At 39.5% G+C, this 24,734-nt stretch overlaps 1 protein-coding gene across 2 annotated transcripts in view; it reads left to right on the forward strand.

Annotated features, from left to right (window-relative positions):
* Window positions 1–24,427, forward strand: part of cdh15 (cadherin 15, type 1, M-cadherin (myotubule)) — a 38,642-nt gene extending 14,215 nt beyond the window's left edge. Inside the window, exons 1-14 of one of the 2 annotated variants that reach the window (XM_039795990.1) lie at window positions 5,796–6,315; window positions 14,128–14,268; window positions 15,490–15,645; window positions 16,360–16,504; window positions 17,351–17,532; window positions 17,616–17,744; window positions 17,860–18,042; window positions 19,358–19,602; window positions 19,712–19,848; window positions 20,098–20,328; window positions 20,416–20,655; window positions 22,647–22,795; window positions 22,930–23,121; window positions 23,625–24,427. In XM_039795990.1, the coding sequence (XP_039651924.1) occupies window positions 6,265–6,315; window positions 14,128–14,268; window positions 15,490–15,645; window positions 16,360–16,504; window positions 17,351–17,532; window positions 17,616–17,744; window positions 17,860–18,042; window positions 19,358–19,602; window positions 19,712–19,848; window positions 20,098–20,328; window positions 20,416–20,655; window positions 22,647–22,795; window positions 22,930–23,121; window positions 23,625–23,825 (2,382 nt within the window). In that variant the 5' untranslated portion in view covers window positions 5,796–6,264 and the 3' untranslated portion in view covers window positions 23,826–24,427. Of the gene's footprint in view, window positions 1–5,795; window positions 6,316–14,127; window positions 14,269–15,489; window positions 15,646–16,359; window positions 16,505–17,350; window positions 17,533–17,615; window positions 17,745–17,859; window positions 18,043–19,357; window positions 19,603–19,711; window positions 19,849–20,097; window positions 20,329–20,415; window positions 20,656–22,646; window positions 22,796–22,929; window positions 23,122–23,624 lie in introns of those variants that run through there. The other variant, XM_039795992.1, reaches the window with a different exon arrangement.
* The last annotated feature ends 307 nt before the right edge of the window (window positions 24,428–24,734 follow it).

The raw sequence follows: 24,734 nt of genomic DNA on the forward strand, positions 1-24,734 counted from the left end.
AGCCAGGTAAGCAAAAATAACCCTAAATTAAAGTAATACATTAATCGAGTTGCATTAGTTCTCTTGAAGAAGGGGTTTTACAATTTATTTTCTTATTGAACAAAATTAGAAGATTAGCACGAAGTAATGAATTATCAACACAAGATATGGTCGAATTACTTGCTCCCAGACAAACATCAAGAGATGCAAAACAGAGCATATAGATACCTGAAAGTGTCAATACATTATACAATAAATAAATATAAGTATTTATATGAAGATGTCTTGATGAACCAAATATGAGACCAATACAGATTTCATCCTGTGAATTGTGAAAAGTCTAATCAACCCTAAAAGAGGAGATTTTTTCTCAGAGGACGACAAAAACTTAACAACAAACTGTTTCCCACATTAAGTGCTGCTAAAATAAATAGTAAATGTAATAGAAAATAATAATATGTTTAGGTCTTATATTATTCCTTACCTTTCTTAAAGGGGATATTGATGAACATATGACACTTTGTCTTGCAAAAATCTTCAACAGTGGATTTCGAGATGGTTCACCACTGTACCTGTCATTGCTGTCACTGAAATAGTGTGAAAACCAAGTACAGGTTTCCTCTGTCCCCCTCCAATATTCATCATTAATAGTGTTACTATGTTCCTGGTGAGCCAGACAGCTACCAGGTTGGGGTCCTTATTTCCTGATCAGTGGGGCTCCGAGCCACCTGTATGTTAAGCTGAATATTGTTTAGTGACCTGACCAGAGCTTCAAGAACACCGCAAGTCTTCTTTGCTATTATCGCCTCACTGCAACCCTGCACTAACAAGCCTTTGAAACTTGTGATTTTGTGTTCTGCTGGGTCTCATATTCCTCACTGATGACAATGTGGTGCAGTGCACAAATGCTGTTTTTGCATGTGACCTTCTTTCCTATATAATTAACTTGCACATTTCTGATGTTCATGTGTAGTTTTTAATATCATTAAATATACAATGATATTGTCCAAACCTTCTCCCGCCAACCTACTTTTAAACTGTTAGCTGACTGGGCTGATAACTCTCTTACTAGCTGAATTTGTAATAGTCTTCCTTTCTTTCTGGATGACTAGTTTGGCTAGTTGAGCCAGCTGCATTACTAGCAAGCAATTACAGTGGTCCAGAAAGCTTAATGAATGGCAACATTCCAATTCCGATCAAATTTCAAATTACATCGTGGCCGGGTTATGGCGCACATATACTGAAAGGTTTATGCCTCGACACAGAGGACCAGGGTTTGAATCCGACCTGTGACGATTTCCTGCATGTCTTCCCCTCTCTCTCCCCTTTCTCACCTAGCTGTCCTGTCATAATTAAAGGCGGAAAAGCCCCCAAAAAAATCTAAAAAATAAAACAATTTCAAATTACATTTATTTAGATGTCTTTTTTTTTTCAAGAAAAGACAACAAAAGTGTAAAGTCCAGTAAAAGTCCTGCATTAAAAAAAATAAAAGTAGAAAGGTATTATCAGCAAAATGCACTTAATGTGACATATTCATAATGCAGAAACACTACTTTCAGAGTTATGAATTATTCATAACACATTGTATTAGTAGATATTATTATTTAATGTTTGTCAATGTGTAGCCAATAAGCCAATAATATAAGCCACTATATTTTGCCTGTAAAATCTTAATTCAAAAGTAAGACCTGACTGCAAATAAATGCTGTGGAGTAAAAAGTACAATATTTCTCTCTGATATGTGGTGATATAAAGTAGCAAAAGATTGAAATACTTCTTAAAGTACTTAAAGTACTTCTATATTTTACTTAAAGGAATACTTCACCCTCCACAGGATCATTTGCATATCGATTGCTCACTTTGTTTTACCATGAGTTCTTGGAGGCCTCCACGGTGAACAACTAATCCAAAAACTGAAGAAATTCATGATGAATTGAAGTAATAGTGGGGTGGGTTTAGATGACATCCTATTACGTTATTATTCTCCATTTTTTGGGGTGCAGTACTTAAGTTACATTCCAACACAATATGTCAATGCTGTGTTTACAACTTGTTCTGCTACTCCCAAATGGCCAAACAATCAAATCATTCTTCTCTAAATAATTACAGGATTATTTTAAGTACAAAAAAGAGGGTAATGTATGCATTTTATTCAGTAATGTAGCAATGAAATCCCCATCACAGGATTATTGAATATAGTTTCTGTTACAAATACACTCTTAGTTTTAATAGGCTACTTGTCCCTTAGTTGTATACAACTCTTTCTGAGTTAATGTGAGCTGTTATTTCTGCCAACAGTGGGCAGCAGAGCGCCTTCTCTCTGTAAAGATGGTTTTGGTTAGGCTTTCAGTACTTGGTTCATCTTTACAACACATGAGGCCCTTTTACAGAAAACACTAATCTAGACTGCCTAATGGACACGCTATATCTTTCCAGCACCACATGAAATGTCTGCATGTGCTCCGGTATGAGAGCCTGTTGTTCGGGAAGTGTGTGTGGGGGGCGAAGGAAGGGAAACATCAGGGCGCCAACTGCCTCTGCCTAAAATGACAGAGACAGGTGCTGCAAAATCACCCCTTTATACCAGAACTTACACACTCACACTCATGGACACACCAACACATGGAAGCATGCCGGCACCCACTCAGCACGCTCTAGCACGCACTCTTAATTATTTCACTGCTCTACCTTCTAACATGAGAGTTTCTCGACTGTAGTATCAACAGTATCTCTGCCTCCTGTACATTCATAATTTAGAGTTTCATTTGTGTAGTTGATTGCTTGTTATCCTGTTAAGGAGGTAATGTTTTCGGTGCTGTTTGTCAGCAGGATTAGTGGAAAAACTACAAACCAAATTTTCATGAAACTTGGTGAAATGGTGTGGCATGGGCCAAGGAAGAACCCATTAAATGTTTTACTGGATCCGAATCACAGGACGGATACATGTATTCCGTTAACATTGAGGAAAATTGCCTTGCATTGCCTTGGCATAGTTCTGCGCTATAACTGTGATACTTAATGTTAGTCTATGGTTTTTAACATAAATAGTCATCTGTCCCACAGGTAAAGCAGTGTCTATGTGGTGAAAGGGAGGCCAATGTGGTCCGAAGTTGTTTACTTCCTAAAGATCCATATCGGCCTTTGACCTCTGAGCAGACTTGCTGAAAGGGTGTTGAAAGTAGCGCTTAGGAGATCTAACCGTCCCAAAATGCCAAACACATCTTTCCTGCTGTTTGTGTTTCCCCTGAGAACACATAACCAACAAAGTAAACTAACTTTCTCACTCTGTTTCTGGACAACAACAACCTTTTATTGCAGCTGAGGTGTTTGCCTAAAACACTTGTACTTCATCACTCATGGTAGTGTTTCTGTCAAATTTGAAGCATAACAGTAATGGCAATCTCTGCTTTGACATCACCCATTGAGCACCATTAGATCTTCATCTTCTGCTCTGACATGAGTGTTCAAAATAGCAGGAGATCAAAGAGTTCTGGCTGAATGTTCTGAATGCGTGAGGGCACGACACAGACCGCACCAGACCACAAGGTTATGTATGCGGCCTCACGACATGAAGGTTGATCCGGACAAGATGGATTTAAGAAGAAAACAAGTGCTAAGCTACTTAAGGCTTTAAACACAAGAGTATGTTGTGCTGTCTAGTGGGGGCTGTAAAATATATTTTTTTTATTTCCTCACAGTGTGGCAGCAACAGATGTCAAAAGACAAATCGATTAGGGTGTGGTCAAGGAACTGTTGAACAGATTTTTGTGGCTATTTAGTTCTGGGATTGACGTCATTGGCTGTTTTTCAGTTTTAGTTTTGTTGTAACATATTACTATGGGCTAATGGAGACAGATGTATTTGCTTCCAAATCTTTAAAGTATAATACCATTGTCAAAAAAACTATTTATTATCAATTTAAATTGAAGTAGAGGTTCTGCTTTGGATGTATTTGAAAGTTGTGGCAAGGTGATATCATGACTTTGCGTAAACATACACGCATACTATCTTAAGCCAAGTGGCGTGTTACCTGTACGCATTTTGAGCTATCCGCGTGTATGTCTACGCTGTATACAGCGGATGTAAACATACATACATACAGTACAGGCCAAAAGTTTGGACACACCTTCTCATTCAATGTGTTTCTTTATTTTCATGACTATTTACATTGTAGATTCTCACTGAAGGCATCAAAACTATGAATGAACACATATGGAATTATGTACTTAACAAAAAAGTGTGAAATAACTGAAAACATGTCTTATACTTTAGATTCCTCAAAGTAGCCACCCTTTGCTTTTTTTGATAACTCTGCAAACCCTTGGTGTTCTCTCAATGAGCTTCATGAGGTAGTCACCTGAAATGGTTTTCACTTCACAGGTGTGCTTTGTCAGGGTTAATTAGTGGAATTTTTTCCCTTATTAATAAAAAAGCAAAGGGTGGCTACTTTGAAGAATCTAAAATATAAGACTTTTGTTTAAGTACATAATTCCATATGTGTTCATTCATAGTTTTGATGCATTCAGTGAGAATCTACAATGTAAATAGTCATGAAAATGAAAAGGAAACACACTGAATGAGAAGGTGTGTCCAAACTTTTGGCCTGTACTGTACATGTTATCGCCACGTGGCGTGTTATCGCGAGAAGAAGGCAACGGTTGAGTTTAGGAAAACGTCACACGCGGGTTGGGTTTAGGAAAAGAACAACAGGGTTGGATTTAGTAACAGAAGAAAGCGACGGTTGAGTTTAGGAAATGTGACACGTGGGATGGGTTTAGAAAAAGAAGAATGGGGTTGGCAAAGAAGAAAGCAAAGGTTAAGTTTAGGAAATGTCACACGCGGGACACGACCCCCTGTCTCCTGGGTGAAAGTCCTGTGTTTTACCCATTCGCCACCCCGACCAACCTCCCTATGCAGATTTTCGCCCTTTCATACTACTCGCTACGGCGTCAATTCACAAGCAATTGCAAGGTAATGTAAGTCAATGGAGGCCAAACGGAGTTTATAAACACGCTAAAAAGTATGCATCTTCATAACATGCCAATAATGGCATACGAATTGGCGTGTCATACATACGCCATTTCACGAGATCAGTCTGGTTGTAGAATAGTTCTGCATAGAGCTGAAACAATTGGTCGATAGATTGATTGATAAATTAATTGATTGATTGATTAGTCAATCAACAGAAAAATAATCGCCAACCATTTTGTTAATCGATTAAAGGACCAGTGTGTAGGGTTTAGGCGGATCTATTGTATTGGCAGAAATGGAATATAATATTCATATGTTTTCATGGTGTATAATTGAACTGAAACAAAAAATCTTTGTGTTTCGTTTAGCTTAAAATGAGACTTCATATCTACATAGGGAGCGGGTACTTTTTCACGGAGCCCACCATGTTGCATCACCATGTTTCTACAGTAGCCCAGAACGGACAAACAAAACACTGGCTCTAGATAGAGCCTTTCTCATTTTTGCATTATCTGAAAGCTACCATAGATTTTACCAAAAGCCGTCTCTGGTTTTACTACATGCTTGGAAAGGTAGCGATGGGGGAAGGGGTATTCAGTTGGTTGGTCTGCAACCTCACCGCTAGAAGCCACTAAATCCTACACACTGCTTCTTTAATTGTTTAATAAATGAGTAATTTCTTTGAAGGAAGAATGCCAAACATTTACTGATTTCAGCTTCTGTTTGTTTCTGCTTTTCTGTTTGACATCATTGTAAACTGAAAATCTTTGTGATTTGAACTGTTGGCAATTTAATCAAGTCCTACTTTGTATTTGTCCAGATTGTACACATTATTTTGGCTTTCTTGCTCTTTGTCTCTCTGTAAAACACTGTTGTTTTAAAAAAAAGTTTACTTACTTACATGACAGTGGAGACTGTGATGTCTACACCAACAGCTGCCCTGCCTCTCTCTCTCCCTCCTTCTGTCTCTCTCTTTCTCTCATCGGTCTGTGAGTGACAGCACATGTGCTGGGGTACATGGGAGGGCCGCTGCTGAAATTCTAACCCCTTACCCCACGACAGTGAGACATACTCCGGCTATGGACAGGGAGGAGCTGTGAGAGACAAACGCTGGGAGAGGAAAGGAGGGACAGAGAGACAGCAAGAGCAAGAGCATAGAGAGAAGGAAAGAGAGGAAAAAGTTTCAGGGTTGGAGAGTTTGGCCTTTTTCATCAAGTAGAGCCACTCAGGAGCCCAGTTCTTACTAAAGGAGCCTCAGATCTTTCAGTCATCAGGGGCCTGTTCATACTGAGTTTCTGAGTGCAGGTACTGAGGATGGCGGTACAGATGTTGATGGTGTGTGTGCTGGGTGCTCTGCTTTGTCAGGTAAGAAAAATCTTTTTCTTTTCATAGCTGCTGTTAACTAAAATGAACAAAATATGTTGATTTATTGTTTCTGAGTTTAGTGGACAGTTGTTGAAGTTTGTTTAGTTTAACTTTTGACTCTATAAAGAACTTAGAGCACAGGTGCCTGAGCAAGTGTAGTGAGCAAGTGTAGTGTTCCTCTCCATTTATTTTCTGATTGCTATAAACATGGGTATAACAAGTCATTGAACCTATGGATTGGATAGGCTGCTGTAAAGGTACTCCACTTGCACTTGCGCTGTCCTGTGTGAAACTGGCCCCCTCTCTGTCCCTGCTGTACGGATTCAGGCTACCCACAAATTTTAGCCCAAGACTTCCTGTCCCTCAGAGTGTGATCTTGGTTAGAGAATAACCTTCAGCTGCCCCACTCTTCAAATATACAGTTTATGTTTTTACCTGAGTGATGTCTTCAACTAAACTGATTTTCATCAATAGAGGCACTAAACTGGCTCTGCAATCAGAGGTTGCAGCTGATCTAAACATTTCATCCTGGTTGGAGAGAGGATGATGAAGTGTTTTGAGGAGGACGAGACTCCAGATGTGTACAGAGGGCTCAGGGCATCATTAGTGGCCCCTGTCAGCAGACGCCATTATCCAGATCTAAAATGGATGACAATGTAAACTGACATATTACCAACAGCACTTCCAACCACCATCAGTCTTTCTCTCTGTTTGGAGAAGGAATGAAGCCCAGGTTGGGAGGGTGAGTGAGATGGCCTCCAGTGATTCTTCAGGGAAGTCTTGCTACCTTGTGCTCTATAATTCAGAAGTTGCAGATTCTGTGTAGCTGTAGAAATGAATAATTCAGATGTTCTCAATCGGTGTCTCTGACCTTGTCAGTTATTGCAAATTTTCAGTTTCTGTGTGGTTGAAAGTCTTGGTGAATTTATGCTGCTTTTGTGGGTCATGTTCATATGCCATGGCTAAGTGATCATGGACAAAAAAAACGAACATGTGTTGTCTCTTTTTAACATGGGATGAACCATACCAGTTTGTCGCAGTGAGGCCTAAGCCACTAATGACATTACACAAAAGATATTTCAGTCAAATCCTCAGGACCTCAGTAATAATTTGATTTATGACCTTCCATAAACATAAATAAATAACCCTGTGGATGACTTGAAAGACCTGTAAACATTGAAGTATGACCTTTAGGGTGCAGGAGCCCAGTCTTCAGGCTTGATGCAGATATCAGAGAACTACTTAAGCTCTGTGTGGTGAAGCAGATATGTGGTTATATTGCACCTTCAAATACCAGAGGTGTTACAAGCCCAAGATCCCCAAATAACAAAAAAGTGTCTCTTTCAGTTTGATTACTGTGTTGTATTTTTTATTAAATGAAAACAATCTACTCCACCAAAATGTAAAGTTTATAGCTGACTCTATCACAAGGAACAGCAGGTGTTCCATCATTACAGCAAAAAAAAGCATCAAAAAAATCTAAAACTATTTCGACCTCGACCAGTACTCACTTTACCAATAAATCCCTGAATACACTTTGTCTAGCGAAGCCATTGGAATCCATTGAAACTGCTTTGAATCTAAGCTGACCACAGCTGCCAGCCCCCACTAATAAACAAGCTATACACTTTTTAAATCCACCTTTCAAGACTACAGTGGCTGAAAACATAAAAAGATACATTGTTGGTGGAGTATTCCTTTAGTCGGTGAATCTGCATCATTAATAGTAGCCTTTTACAGAATCTCAAGTCCCTATTTTTTGTCCATGTTGGAAGAGGACAATTTGCTACATGCTAAGCAACAGTTGCTAAAAGCTCACATGTCGATACACATACACATACAGTTTGGACATGGCTCAAGTAAAACAAAACAAATAGACATTTGTCCTGATTTAAAAAAAAAAAAAAAAAATAGTTTAACCCATCAGCAGCTGTCAATCCAATCCAAAGGCTTTGTCACCTGATAGCTTCCAGTTCTTTTTTAATTTTCAGTGAGCTGGTGTTGTTTTGAACTGGGCAGTGTTTCGGGCCTTCTGGGTGTCTGTTGTGTTGAGGAGTGGGCAGCAGCCACAGCTGTTCCCAGATGCATACGTGATGCCATTTGTCCCGCTCTGTAATCCCCCTCGCGGAAAGAGGAGTGGGCCGTTTCTGAACCATGAAATCGGGTACAAATCAAGAGTCTGTAGCAGCGGCCAGCTGGCGCTGAGGTCTCACTCATCGGAAACAATCAGTCAGAGGATTTAGGGTCTGAATCACAGGTCCTGCTGGGTGTGGATACCTGCAGGCTGTTTTACACTGACTAGGGTTTCAGAGGGAGCTAAGGGTAGAGAGACAACTTCCAGATTGTTAAAACTAGTCGACTGAATAGTGAAGTCCTTTCCTCTTTATTATTATATTTTATGGACTGAGACATGTAAAACCAAGTGGTTGCAGTTGTTGTTTTAGAGGTCATGCACAAGAAAAAGCTAGCAGCAATGTTACAATGGGTTTGTCAATTATGCCATTTTGTATCCCCAATAAATAAATTAATAAACCCATGTAGAGATGTTTAAAAATGCAGTCTTTAAATGGGTAAAGACTTTATTTTTAAATTTCTTCTTCTTTCTATTAACATTTTAAACCCCTTTTTCCGTTGAAGTTTCTTTATTTTTTTGAAATATGTATACTATACCTACTGTATGCCTACATTTTGTTGTTGTATTATACTTATATTGAGTTAAATATTCAAACCCAAGACATTTTTCACATATTTATATTTATACAAATTCAGTCTGATGTAGTTGGTATCTCTGGAAATGTTGGGATCTCCACTCAAACCTAAGTACTGCTGGTTTTAAATGTGTTTCTCCTAGTGTTCTCTCAGCTTAAGTTTGCAAAGATGCATTAGGAGGTTATTGTTTAAACAGATTATGTTTTTGTTCTGGCATATTCCCATTAACAGAATATATGATGGGAAAGTAGAGGAGAGGGGCAGTTCATCCCTGTATTAATAGTAAATCTGTGCCTCTTTCACATCTAGAAGATTCTTCCCCATGCTCTATTGAATGAAGAAACGATAAAATGTCATTCTCATTAATTGAATCCACCACTTTAGTAGTCAGAAAAGATTCTTTTCAATTTTTTTTCCAGTAACTCCATTTTAAATGAGCCCTTTTATTCTTAGTTTAATATTATAACCTTGCTCAGCATTCCCAAAGCTCGGACATCTGCTCCGAGGGGGACTTACACTGTGGCACCATAAATAGGGTGTCCATGCCCATGCCAGGCAGTCATGACTTAGCAAAGTGTAGGGGTGTGGGACCAGTACTGTTTTTGACCGACTGGTTGAATGTCCAGTAACAGAAGTGACCAGATGGACACCTGTGTGACCTCTAGCCCTGTGGCTAAAGGGACAGACAGGCATGCTGCAGGCATTACTTCTCGGCTGGACAAGAGTTCTTGAGTTATTGGAACGACTGTTCCACTCACACAGTGATATATACTCCTCTACACAGCAACAGTGGACTCTCTCAGGGTGGTACCTTACCAATACATCCAAATTTTACAAGATGGCAGATAGCATTTTAGTCAAATGTAACACTTTTGACAAACTGGTATAATTTTAATTTGTCACAGTTGCATTTCTCCACATTTGTAGTGTGTACATCCCTCACACCTGTTACCATTTCTTACAATCAATCAGTGTTTGAAACATGTATTTGCATTGCCATGTTAAAATGCACTAAAACTAAGGGAGTTTAAAGGCGTGACGGGAAGGACAACAGTAATGGCTTGTGAATAGTGTAATGTAATGTATTTGTGCAGCAATACTTAGAAGGTGGACAGCTCCGATGGCTTTGTGACTGAATGTAATAGTTAGTGTGTGTGTGTTTTTTGAGTGTAGCTGGTATGTGACCCCCTAAATATCTTGTCTCTTTCTGTTTTGATATGCAACAAGTACTGTAAATTGTACTCTTGTTACTACAAATTACATTACTTTTTAAATTTTAAGTTGTTACTTATCAGAGTACCTAATGCGTTTATATGTTTATAACAATTGGTTAATACAACTGTGACTCTTCTTCTGTTCTTACAGGGTCATCTTTAATTATGACCAGTGTGTGTATTTTTACCAAATGTAACCAACCAAATGTAGTGTGGCTTCCTATTGATATTCATGGCTTCTCTTAGAACGATGATCATTTATATTTTATATGTTTATAGTTTTATATATTCAGGTTATTATGAAATTATTTATTTTAAAATAATCATTACCAATTGTCTCCTATTACAGTTTTTGCCGATTGCTTACACACTGAAATCAAAAGTATTACACAATTATCAAAACCTTACACTAAAGGGCCAAAATATTGGCCCAGATGTGCACCACTATAAGCACAATGTCAGCCTCACACTTTTTGCAAAACAATACACAGTGATTTGTAAAAAAAACTAAACACACTTGTATACATTAGACACAGAAGTACATCATGATGTCACTTCCTGGCAATTCCAAAGCACTGACATATTACCACATTACCACACCTATGAGCCAATCTGCTCAACTGTAGATACACCAATCAGGTTTAAGCACTATAAAAATGCAGCAGGTACGTCTAGTATTTTCTGTACTGTATTTTTATTTTTACTGTAATTGTAACCTGTACTGGATACAGTATTTTATGTTTGTCTGTTGTTTGCTGAGCTAACAGTGTTATACACACTACTGTAGTAGCATGAAAACTGGGACAGGTTTAGTTGAGATTCTCCATGTTGACATGTTGACTGATTTGAATATATGGAGACTAATACATTATATTTTCCTCAGTCTGCAGCATTGGTCTGGTGTAGTGTTTGGTGAACCTATTGTATATTTGCACTTTCTCTGTGTACTTCATTTACAGTACTCTAATCACTAATAAATATAAATGCTGAAAGTGTTTTACGTTAGCAACAGCAGTGTGTAAATGGTTCAAACTGAATTACTGTAAGTCTTATGAAATGTGTGTGTTTCATTTTGCAAAAGGTCTGAGGTGTTCTGCTGATTGGGTGTGTGGTTGTGCTAATTGTGTGTAGTGTTCTGATAAACCGGTCCCTGTTTTCAAAACAGTGCACTGACTATGATACTACAATATATATTGTTATCATCTTTATTATGTATTGATTGTCTGTCTGATTTTGTAAAGTGTCCTTGGCTAAGTTGAGAAGCATTTATTAATAAAATGTATTATTATTATAATACAGTATTGAAAGGTAATTTAGTGCACATATCTTGATTTAAAGTATTTCAAATGAACCAGAATACTATTTGCAATGTGACAATGCAATTTTGTTCTCCAAAGCCGACATCAAAGAGGTGGAATTGAACTTTCTCGGTCTCATAAACACTCCAACAGAGTGCTTAACGGTTCTTCTTTGAGGGCATATCATTCCCAAACAAGCTGTCTATACTTCTGTGAGGGCTCGAGGTGAAAGGCCGGGCTGTAAAAGTATCTGGGAAAAACCTCTAAAAACAGTTAATCTGTGTGTGGTGTCGTCGTTCAGCCTGTCAGAAACAGCACTCATTGGTCTAATTGGTAACATGACTCTTTGGTTTTACCGCATCTTGGTCTGGTAAACACATTATAACAGTGGCAGATACTTAGTGGGGCCACTATCCAAAACACAGAGTCATTTTAAGATCAGATTAAAGTGACTGAATAAGAGACTGATATGTGTGAAAAGGTAGTGTGCAAAATAAGAAATGGTGCTTGGTGGTTGTAAGCTTTTTCTGACTATCTCTTAATGTTTTATATTATGGAAAAGATGCAGCGCTTTACTTTTTGTTGTGGTTACTTTCAGCATTACCAAAGAATAGTTGATGTATGACTGCAGCTTTTAAGGTGGTCACATCCATCAAACTTCTAAAAACACATGGCAGACCTTTACTCCAACACAACCCTTTATTCACCAATCGTTTTGGGGATTTCTTGCATTCATCAGAGTAGTGTCTGATGTTGTTTCCAGTTTTCTGTGCTGTATATAATCCATTGATTGTGTGATTTATAGATCATATAGCATGCCTGTGGACTGGATACAAAGCGGTAGCTCTTAACTCTTTCAACACAATTTTGTCAAATTCATTTTTACACAGTATGCTCAAGTCTCTTCCATCTCTTCATATTTATGGATTCATTTCAAAGTCAATCTGTGGTTAACACATTCATCCTAAACTTCCTGTTGCTCGTTTGGTGACTAAAGCATGGTGGACTGGAGAAGAGTTGTGTGATGTGTTTGATTAACTTAAATTGAAGCTTACACTTGTCTGCACCTCACTGTGTGTCCGTTCTCAAAGTTAGAAAAGGGACCACACATTAGCCAAAGTGTCCACAAATCAGGCAAACCTAGAAAGTGCTATACTTGGAAATACAACTGTGATGCAGCTGTTATTGATGTTGAGGTTAAGTGACAAGGCAGAATGTGTGCTATGCCAGCAGAGGTTTGAGAACTCATATACTGTATGCACAAGTCTTAAGTATGGAAGTAGATAAGGATGAATTTGTGTGGGTGACATGCACTGCTGGAATGTCAGTGTAAACATCTCTGTGAGAGTGGAGATGACGATGGCTACAAAAAGTTAAATAGGTGGGGGTCGAGAATATAGAACAGTCTAAGATTAGCCTGCCCTCTGACTTGGCCAGCAGATGCCAGCCATGGTTGCCATTCCTCCCTGCACTGTCCAGCAGCATGCCAAAGGATCAGTATATCAGATCACCCGCCCCAGAAACAAGGCAGGCCTTCACAAAATATTCACATATTTATCAACTATCCATTATTTGGCTTATGTATTTACGAATGACTTAAAATCTACTGAAACAGGTCATTCATTAAGATTTAGTTATATTTGAGTGAAGTCACACAGACAAAAGAAAATACATCCACATTTTATTTCTGCAATTGCTTATGCCTTTGAGCTGTTAAACATATGGGAAGTTATGCTGATTCCGGTGAATTCCCACAGAAAAGAAGGAAGCAACTTGTGGAAATGTATGTGCTTATGTGTGGGTGGGTGTTTTGTTGATGCACATGCATATGTGTGTGTGGGTGTGTGTGAGAAAGCCTGTATATAAGTGTGTCTGTGGAATTCCTACAGCACAGCAGATCCGTAAGGTGACCCCAAACTCCCAGTCAGGTGCAGAGCTGAGCATAAAGGGGAATTTGTGAGTGTGAGTGGGAATGCGGGTGGGAAAGCATAGGATCTAAATCCAAAGTCGACAGCTGTTTGTGTGTGTGTGTGTGTGTGTGTGTGTGTGTGTGTGTGTGTGTGTGTGTGTGTGTGTGTGTGTGTGTGTGTGTGTGTGTGTGTGTGTGTGTGTGTGTGTGTGTGTGTGTGTTTCTCACATGTTTGTTTTGTCTGTAAACGTGGTCAAGACAGCGAAGTGCTGAATGGGGGCTTGTGAAATGAGCGTGAGTGTTTGTGTTCCCTGGTCCTGAGATGAATTTGCACACAGATCAAAGTGAGCTGACAAAGACGTGTATTAGTGAGTGAAACCTGAAGCTGTGGCCCTGCATCCCTTCTGCTGCCCTGGACAATCCCATGGATTCCACTTTACAGACAGCCTCAGCGCCTACAGCTAGCATGCAGCCATTCGATCAGACTGTTGGGAATGTTATAGCACTAAGGGAGCACTAACTCTTGGCATGGTTTTAAACAGCTGCAAACATATATAATGACATAATTTGTCTTCCATGAAGGAGAATTAAAGGAACCAAAAATATACTCAATGTGATCCCTATCTGAATGTTCCTGGGACTTTCTTTTGTGTGAGTTTCATGCTGTACTTGTTTCCTTCAGATGTGGAGCTGTGCAGAAGAAGAGGCCCTTCACCCATGGAGAAATCAAGGCAAGGGAGTGGTCAGAGTGAAGAGGGACTGGATCATCCCTCCAATCAGAGTGCTGGAGAATAGCAAGCAGGTTCCCGAAGACCTTGTCCAGGTAACAATGTCAAATTATAGCTGTTCACAGCATAATTTCATCAGTGGATAACTGCTGTTTCATTTCTGGTATAAATGGTATTTACTGTTTAGGTTTGCAATTTTAAAGTCTGTCTAAAAACAATAGTCAGGGGCCCATATGTACATTGAAACTTTAATCATCCCTCCTGGTTATACTGATTAGTAAAAGATCCCCCTCTAAATTAGCTTTCAATGTAAGTGATGAGGGGACAAAATCCACAGTCCTTGTTCTGTGCAAAAATGTATTCAAACATTTATCTGAAACTAACAGTTTTTTTTTTTATCAATACAGTGAAGATACAAAGCAATTTAGCTAGACATGCTAACGTTTGCAGCTTACATTAGAGCAGACAAACACGCTGTTTAATTAATTCCTTACACTTTTACAAATTTTTTTTTGGTGTTGGAAAGGTTAGAAAAAATGCCTCTTTATAAACAGAGTTTCCCTATAGCGCCACACATGCTGCTTCTCTACAGTGCATAGTTACGGCTGCTGAACTATGATTGGACAATCGCTGTGTGGTGAAGGGGTTTAGCTATTGGTCAATTGTGACAGGGGAAGCAAAATGGGGACTTGAGTAATAACAGCAGGTGCACATTTAAAATAATAAATAGATAAAATGCAAGTGATATAATACATTTTAGACTGCTATAAAAGAAGGGCCTTGTGTTTTATTCCTTTGTAGACTAAACTATCATGCATCATATTACTCTTAGACTGTATAGAGCTATTACTGTATACTGGATCCAGTTAAACACAGCGCAATACTAGCCATGCACTGCTGATTGTAATACTTCATCACAGATGATCACACACAGCACAGACCAGTGTTAAAAAGACATGTGAAATGTAAATGTTGTGTTAAGGCTGTCACAGACGACCAGTAAGTGTATAAATCCTACCGTACAAGGAGAATTATAGAGCCTCTTTTACATGGTGGTGAAAATGCAGGAGAGACCATATGTGAAAGAAAGTGAAAACAAAATGCATAAAATATAGACTCCTTGCTATTATAAGTTAAGAATATAATTTCCTGTCATAAGTCAAAGGCCTGCGAAAGTTTAAACACTGTTGTCTCAAGGTCCTTAACTGTCAACATGCTCACATCTGGTGTTACGACATATGGTTTACATTCCTCCCCCCACCTCCCCATGAGGTTGTGATGATCACCAACTTTATCTCCTCTCTCTCTTTGACTAGATCAAATCGGACAAAATCTTCACAGGTGAAGTGATCTACAAGCTAGAGGGGCCGGGGGTGGACCAGGAGCCCAAGAATCTGTTTGAGATTGATGATAAAACTGGAATAATCAGGAGCAAGCGGCCGCTGGACAGAGAGAGACACAACAGCTTCACGGTGAGACAGCATCTATCAGAATCAGGTTTAATTGCCAAGGAGTACTTACAAGGAATTGGTGGCCTTGGTGGTTAGTGCACACATAAACAAAAATACATATTAAACATTTTTATGAAATATGATGTATTTATGTATCTAGATCTATGGGAGTAACATTTTAAATCACCATGGAAGTGAGTTTCAAAGCACAATCAAACAGAGGTACTAAACACACAAGCCACAAAGCAATCAATAAGACCTTACACAACGTGTTTAAGAGCTTAGGTCCATGTTTTTGTCTTAAAGCATTTATCAGTGTCTCAGACACCAGTACAAACAGCCAGAGGTCAGTTTCCAAGGGCTTTTATGGGCATCTTGGGAGAGAGCTGTTTCGGGCCAGATGAATGTGATGATGTTGAACCAAACATCCTGCACATTTCTTTCTGGCATTTCCATCATATGTTGTGTACAGATACCACAAATACCCACAGTTGACACATGAGTGTTGGATGTATCCTTCATGAGATGCAAGATATTTGTGGTAATTAATAGGAAGAAACAACAATCTCATGATTGCAGCTTTCATTGACATTAACATTTGTCTGTTATATCTGTGTGTGTGTGTGCGTTGTGTGTGTGTGTGTGTGTGTGTGTGTGTGTGTGTGTGTGTGTGTGTGTGTGTGTGCGTGTGTGCGTGTGTGCGTGCGTGCGTGTTGTGTATGCATGCGTGTGTAGCTCAAAGCCTTTGCGCTGTCCCCCAGTGGAGAGAGACTAGAGAATCCGTCCACCATAGAGATAGTGGTGCTGGATCAGAACGACAACAGACCTGCCTTCACCCACAGCCAGTTTGGTGGCATTGTCTCTGAGTTCTCAGTCCCAGGTACGTGCATTACACGCTGCATTACAAACCTTTCATTTTCCTATCTTTTTGAAACACAATGTTCCAAAAAGCAATCTTAAACGCCCTTCCTGAAGTAGATTCAAAAGTTTATAAGTAGCTTTGACTGAAGTATAACACTTCCCCCATACTTTCTGTTTGTTTCAGTGTGTCATTGAAACTACAGTATAGCGTTTAACAGCTTGAATCTGCTTTAATCCATATATTTAGATTAACAATGGACATATGATTATGATTACCTGATTCTGCAGTTCTCCTCAGCTCTGCAGAGCGTTTTAGAGTCTTTCAGCTCACTGTTTTGGTTTTGCCACTTTCATTAGCATTGTTTTCAGATGCAGCAGACAGCTGTTTTCAGCTGGAGTACCCTAAAATCTGACTGTACAATATCTGCTTAGCACCAAACAGCAGACAGACAAAGTACATGGTGAACATAGTGGAGCATGTAGTACCTAAAGAGTCAGATATTGCCTTCTGGAGTTGGTCAGACTAGAAATAAAAGAAGAGTAAATGTTGGACTTATATGTGTAAATAAGCATCTGTTTGCTAACAAGTTTGCCAAATCAACTTACATCAAATGTGTCAGTGTTGTGTTTACGGCTTGTTTTCTCTGCCTCCAAGTGGATTGCAGGTTTAAGTAAAATATTCCAAACAAGTAAATTGTTTGTAAAGGCACATTGTCTTTCCGTTTTCAGAATAGTACGGTTTAAGACTTGTTAAATGTTTTGTAAAGTATGACATTTTTTTCAGTGAAGTCCTGCAGCCTCAGCACATATCATTCATACCGACTGATCTTTCCTGCTGACCAAAGCTGTCGATTCATTTTGACAGGCACCTCAGTGATGTCAGTGTCAGCCACTGATGCAGATGACCCAATGACAGAAAACGCTTTCCTGAGTTACTCCATCATTGGCCAGGAGAGCATTCCTGCCAATGCTGTTACCAAGACTATGTTTGGTATCAACAACGAGACAGGAGCCATCTACACAAGAGATGTAGGCCTGGACCGAGAGGTAAAACGCAGGTTAAGATGCAGATTTTTGCAGATCATTGTCGTATGGTTCATTTCACTAATACGTGCTGTATTCTGTCCTAGGTGGTGAAAAGTTTCCGATTAAAACTGCAGGTTGCTGATATGGGGGGCATGGGACTAACAAGTGAGGGTGTGGCTATCATACATGTATCTGATATCAACAACCACGCCCCACAGTTCAGCCCTGCCTCGGTAAGTCTCAGTCAACAATATATGAGGGATATTTTGCAGTTGGTTTTTTAAACACTTAAGTTAAGCTGTTAGATGTTGAATCTTTTGATCTGTGTTTTCTGTGTGGTCCATGTAGTACAGTATGACAGCAGTGGAGAACAGGGAGGACTATGAGATTGGTAGGGTGAATGTGACAGACAGAGATGATCGTGGAACAGGAAACTGGGAGGCCAAGTACTTTATTTCCAACGACCCTGAAGGCATCTTTGCCATCAGTGCGGATCCTGCCACCAACGAGGGCATTCTGACAGTGGTGAAGGTACAGTCTGCTGAACTGCTGTTAACTGAAAGAGTGTGAAGGAGGGGTTGTGGTGATTGTTGAGTATCCATCACACATAACGGTAGTGGATAAGGAAACAAATGATTTCTACCAGCTTTGTTCCTCACCCTGGCCTTATGATTTGATCTTCACATGAATCTGTTTTTATCATTTCTCAATATTCGTCACTGCGCACATGAAAAGAAGCTTAATAACAAAGGGTATGGGTAAGAATGACACCCAATATAAGTATTCACACGCTGCTAAATTGTCAGGTCAAAACTTTGTCCAAAAGGCAAACTTTTCAGGGGTTAAGATAAGGATCTTACATCATCTTCTTTTTTTTTTTTATCTTGACCATGATGTGTTTTGTAGTTTGTCTAATGAGTTTTGAAGTGGTTGTGGTAACTCTATATTAATTTATTATTTCCTCTTAATGTCAAAGGTTTTCCAAAAATAAATATGTGAAGTTTTGACAACGATATTTTAGTCAGTTTATAAGCAAAGGAATTTACCCTTACACTGTGCTTCTTAAATCCAAATAAATATTGATTAACCATTCATTATATATCTGAAACTATATTCTCCATATATGTAGAATTATATGTTTGCCTGTAAATTACTTTGAAATATTTGCCTATCCAGCTAACCTGCTTTGGACTTGTCCCAATAGCAGTTAACTGGACTTAAATCATTGGAAGTTGACCAATTGAACACTGTCTCTATTTTGCCTATAACTGTCAATCTAGGAACCTTACTATGAATGTATTAGGAAAGTATTAGGAATTTAGAGACCCATTAAGTATCATGTTGCCGTGAATGTAGAATTTTGTTCAACCCACAAAACAAAAATATGACCATTACTGTTCAGTCAGTGTTTGAAAGTGTACACCATTCATACAAAATCAGATATACCTTTGCTTTACATCCCAGTGACATTTCTTTAAAATCCATACATTTTCTATGTTCTATCTAAAGGAAAAAGAGTATGTGTTCACAAATGTTGACTGATCTGTTTGGGGTGCAGGAATAATTTTAATACATTTTCAAAATGGGTGGCATTGCCCTTTAAAGTTAAAATGTGCTTTGAGGCCCTTAGTCACAGCTCAACAACTCTCTCTTGTGGTTGAGTTTTAAACTTGAAGTTACTCAGACAAAAATGCTTATTTGACTTTTCCTATTTTTATGTAGATCGGTAAATGACTGAAATTTGAGCCTTTGTTATACATATAGCATTATAATTCATTCTCTATTATCTAACCACAGTGCAAGGTTTCCCTTCCTCAAGCTTTTTCTGCTCTGTTTTGTCATGCAGCCTCTGGATTATGAAGCACAGCATGAGTATGTCCTGATTCTGACGGTGGAAAATGTCAATCCTCTGAGCAACAAGGCTCCCAACCTCCCAATGAGCACCGCTACAGTGGTGGTGACTGTCGTGAACGAGAATGAAGCTCCTCATTTCAGGGAGGACCCCATACAGATTGTGGTCCCTGAGTCTGTGGTTCCTGGGACTTTACTGAAAAGCAACATCGCTTTCGATCCTGATAATTCTGACCTGAGGTACGGTCGTAGACTGTATAACGATGCAGACAAGAGGAGCATTTTTGTGTTTCCAAGTAAACTAATAAGATGTGTTTTTCTGCAACTTTTTCTCTGCTCTTTGTGGCAGGTATGAGATTAGCAGAGATCCTGAGAGGTGGCTGGACATCAACAGAGTTACAGGAGACATTACTGCCAAGAGAACCTTCAACATGCGCTCTCCAAATGTTAGAAACAATATCTACAATGCTGTAGTCAAGGTTACAGGTCAGTTTATCTACCCTTAATGCACATGGCAGGTTTTACACCTCTTTTAAGAAAAAAGATGAGTTTACTTATTTGCACAGTAATAGAGGAGTGTTGTGAGAAGGCTAATACTTGTAAATAATCTATTGCAACTTAATGTTGTATTGTTCTTTTTTGCTGTTTTTTATGACCGTTCACTTTCACAAATGAATTGCCTTGCCTTGCCTTGCCTTATGTGACATTGCTGTGTATTTATGTTCTCCTGTGCAGATGCAGATGGTGTGTCGACCACGGCCACAGTGGCCATCACACTGAAGGAGACCAATGACTTCCCCCCTCAGCTCTTCCCTCTGAGTGGCACCGTCTGTAGGGATGCAGGCAGCAGGAGTTCTGGTCTGGCTGTGACTGCTGTGGATAAAGACCTTCCTCCGCACGCCGCACCCTTCACCTTTGAGATGCCTGACGATCTGTCAATCAACTGGACTGTTATTCAAGTCAATGGTAAGGAGAGAACACCAGGGGTGGGGATGGAGTGAGAGGTGTTTCCATGAATCTCCTAACCTTCCTCCATTCTCCTTCCTTCTTCAGATACTCATGCTGTGCTTCAGCCCCTCATAGAGCTGGAGGCAGGAGAGTATGCGGTCACAGTGTTTGTGTCAGACTCTGGCAGCCCAGTTCTGAGCGCTTATGCTCAGGTCAACGTCACCGTGTGTCTCTGTGACTCCTTTGGAGATTGTAAGTCTGAGGCGGGGGCTGTCCTAGGCTCCAGTGTGGGAATCAGCTTCATCGCTCTCATCATCATCATGGCCAGTATTGCACTCCTACTGCGTAAGTGAACCATCCAGTCTTAACATTTTGGGTTGTTGTTTTTTGCAACAAGAATAAAGCAAACATGACCCTAGTTTAAGATATTTCCAATTCAAATAAATCACTCATGAAGATGTGCTTTTTTGAAGTTCAGCATACAAATAATCACAAACATTTCATGTCATTGTGTGTCATTTACGTGACAAACAAAAAAGATAGAGCTGTAATAATTAGTTAATTGACAGAAAGATAGTCGGCAACTATTTTGATAATCAATTAAGTGTTAAGGTAATTTTTAAAGCAAAAAATACAAATGGTAAATTCTCATAGAAAATACTTTTCAACCTGTCAAATATGACAATATTATATATATTTAAAGGTGCAATATGTAATATTGTATGTAATACTGGCAGCTAGTGGTTAAAATAGTTACTGCACTACCAATTCAAAATACTGGAGAGTCGTTTCCCCCGCCCCCTCCTGCCCAGACTCGAAGTTCACGGGGGTTGCCAGGCTGAGACCGCAGCATTCACAACAATGTTGCTAGACGCTTTTCTCACATAGACAGACATTACTTCACAGCACAGCAGAGTAGCTAACGTTAGATGCTAGTCTCACATAGCCAGACATTACTCCACAGCACAGCGGAGTAGCTAACGTTAGATGCTAGTCTCACATAGCCAGACATTACTCCACAGCACAGCGGAGTAGCTAACGTTAGATGCTAGTCTCAAATAGCCAGACATTACTCCAAAGCACAGCGGAGTAGCTAACGTTATGCTGGCTATATTGACAGTCATAAAAGCCCGTGCTCACGCGGAGCCATAGATATATACACGACGCGGAGCTCTGTAACCAACTGACAGACACACTTTTTCGGCTTAAAATTACAGTATGAACCGCTAAAAACACAAAAACCTCACCGTCCTCTCCACACGCCAGTCAGACACACTTCCTCGGCTTAGAATTACAATACGAAACGCTAAAAATACCACTAGCTACCTTGCCGACGGAACACACTTCATTGGCTTAGAATTACGGCAACAATCGCTAAACACACTGCAAACTCATAGTCCTCTCTTTCCGATTTACAGCCCCCCTCTCGTGGCTTAAAATAACTCACCGTTGTCGGCTCCAGCTGCTGAACTACACGTCGTAAACAGCCATGGGCTGCTTGCCTGGTCCTCCCGGTAACGTTAGCAGTTAACAGGGTTAGCATGGCGGCGTTAGCCAGGACCTAGTGGCTGTGATAAATTAGCCTGAAGCTAATGCTTACCTGTTCAGGAGGAAATAAGCCAATTCTGCGTCCTTTTGGGATCTAAGCTGTCTCCATCTTTCAAATACATCTCCAATATTTACCAGGGGGTTGTTACATCTCTGGTCACGCAACTGTTAGAAACATGCCGTTTACTTTTTTTTTAGGTCGGGTAGAATCTATCTCTGTTGATCCTGTTCATTTGTTAGCTGCTTTCATGGCTGTAACAAGGTTACAGCTGTAGCGCGCTGGGTTTATGTTTTTACAGGTATATCTGGCAACCCGGCCTGGCTGTCAAACTGGGCCGTTGATAACAACCACAGACCAAAACATAAACATAAATTCCGTCACGGAATGTAAATTTCAAAAAGGAAAAAATACTGACATTAGCATTGTTGTCAGAAAAGATAGTATTTCAGTTTAACATGTTTCCTTAATATCTGATGAGGCATTGGTGTCATTTTTGGATTTATTACAGTACAAATATTACATATTGGACCTTTAATACTTATATTATTTTAAATTGAATATTTTAGGGTTATTGATTGTTGGTTGGACAAAACAAGACTTTTGTGGATGTGACTTTGGACTGCGAGAGACCGGGACGGACATTTTTCACTATTTTCCGAGATTTTATAGACTAAATGATAAATTGGCAGATTAATCGATAATAAAAAGAATCGTTAGTTGCAGCCCTAATAACCAGATACACACGTTATCAATTAATACTTCATGGTTTCCCTCCGTTTGATTGCAGTGCTGCTCCTCCTGGCTGTGGCCGTGACCTCTTGTGGGAGACGCCACCATATCAAGAAAGGAACCGGTCTGCTTGTCGGGGAATCAGAAGATGACATCCGTGACAATGTTTTTAACTATGATGAGCAAGGCGGGGGTGAGGAGGATGAGGTAAGGCTGCTGCACAGGTCACAAGTCAAGTGAGTCACAAGTGAGCGATCCTGTGATCCAGTTTATACATATCATCACTGTATTCTTAAAGTACATGCAGAGTCAATCTGTAGCTTCTTCCTCTCACCTTGCAGAATGCCTTTAACATTGACCTGCTGTGGAATCCCCATGATGCACCTTCGACCCCCGGGTCCTACTATCCTGGGTCTGGTGTTCCCCGAGGCAAGCAGCCCCTCAGGAAGGATGCCCCACATAACCTGCCCTCACCTATCTACCCACGGAGGCCTCCAGCAGATCCCACTGACATCGAGGACTACATCAATGATGTAAGAGCCTTCTACCATGACCCTGTTTTATCTCAATTTCATTAAAAAAAATATTCTAAAAGCCCAGGCCATAACCTAAAGTTATATTCAAGGGTTTACACACCATTAAAATTCCAAATGCAAAAGAGGAATTTACTATGACTCTCAAAGATATCAACAGGCCTAATAGGCAGTCTAACACTGAATATTTAAATCTAGGGTTTGCATGTTTTCTGATGCCGTTAAAGCTTTGTTTAGATCTGTAACGATAAAACGTGCCTATATTTCCAATGGTGATCAGTTTAGAAAGACAATAAAGGCTTATTTTTCCAGCTATAAGTCAAACTCTTCTGCCATATATGTGAATATACTTGTACTTGGAGGCGAACAACTCTGTTGCATATGTAAAAAAAAAAGTTGTTTAAAGCCTTTGTGATTATGTCCATTTACAATTTGAACAGCATTCCCAGAAAATTTGCTTTACACATATCAACTTAAAAACCTTGTAATTTGTCTTCCCTCAGGGCCTGGAGGCTGCAGACAAGGATCCTAACGTGCCTCCGTACGACACAGCCCTGATCTATGACTATGAGGGCGAGGGCTCACTGGCAGGCAGCCTCAGCTCCATTGCTTCAGGCAGCTCTGATGGAGACCAAGACTACGACTACCTCAATAACTGGGGACCACGCTTTCAAAAACTGGCCAACATGTATGACCCACGTTAAGGTGGAAACAGAGAGAAGACCTGTGTGATTCCCCCCCTCCCTCCCAGTGTTTTTTTTTTTTCTGGACACATTTGAAAAGATATTAGTCCAGGACAAGATTTGAAGTGTGCCATGGAAAAATAAATGCTATAGCAAAACATTGGCCTTTAATCTAATGTGCCTTAGGTTTTATTGAGGATCATTTGGACACAAATGGCTCGTTGCAAAGTTGTGTGGTTAGCTCGGGAAAAGCAGATGAAAGTAAAATCGCAAGTTGACATGATCAGCCACGAGGCACGGAGCTGTGCATGCTTCAAGGCAAACAGGATGTTTAAATGATTGTCCATGTCTGGTTTTGTTTATCCTCAGACTCAGCAATGACGCATACAACAAGTCTGAGATATTAAACAAAATCGTCATGTATTTCTTTTTTTATATATATATAAGTGATTATTTTATAAGGTAAATTTGCTTTGATATTGATTTTGTTTGTTTATCTTTTTTGATCACAAATCCTCCATTCCAGCATCTGTTACTTTTTTGGGAAAACAATATTACTCAACAAAACAAACTGTACCACACTATATTCTGTAATCAAACTGTTTGGAGGTGAAGACTTTGAATGACATTTTTATATATATATATATATATATATATATATATATATATATATTCATTGAATTTAGACTTTACTGGCATCTACAGAATAAATGTAAATATTTTATTTAGTGTGTGTATTGTTTATTATTAAAGAAGACCTTCACACTAGGTTCACCATTCATACATGCACATATGTATACAGTGCCTTGCGAAAGTATTCGGCCCCCTTGAACTTTTCGACCTTTTGCCACATTTCAGGCCTCAAACATAAAGATATAAAACTGTAATTTTTTGTGAAGAATCAACAACAAGTGGGACACAATCATGAAG

The sequence above is a fragment of the Perca fluviatilis genome, chromosome 3 (assembly GCF_010015445.1).
Source record: "Perca fluviatilis chromosome 3, GENO_Pfluv_1.0, whole genome shotgun sequence".
Classification (NCBI taxonomy): Eukaryota; Metazoa; Chordata; class Actinopteri; order Perciformes; family Percidae; genus Perca; species Perca fluviatilis.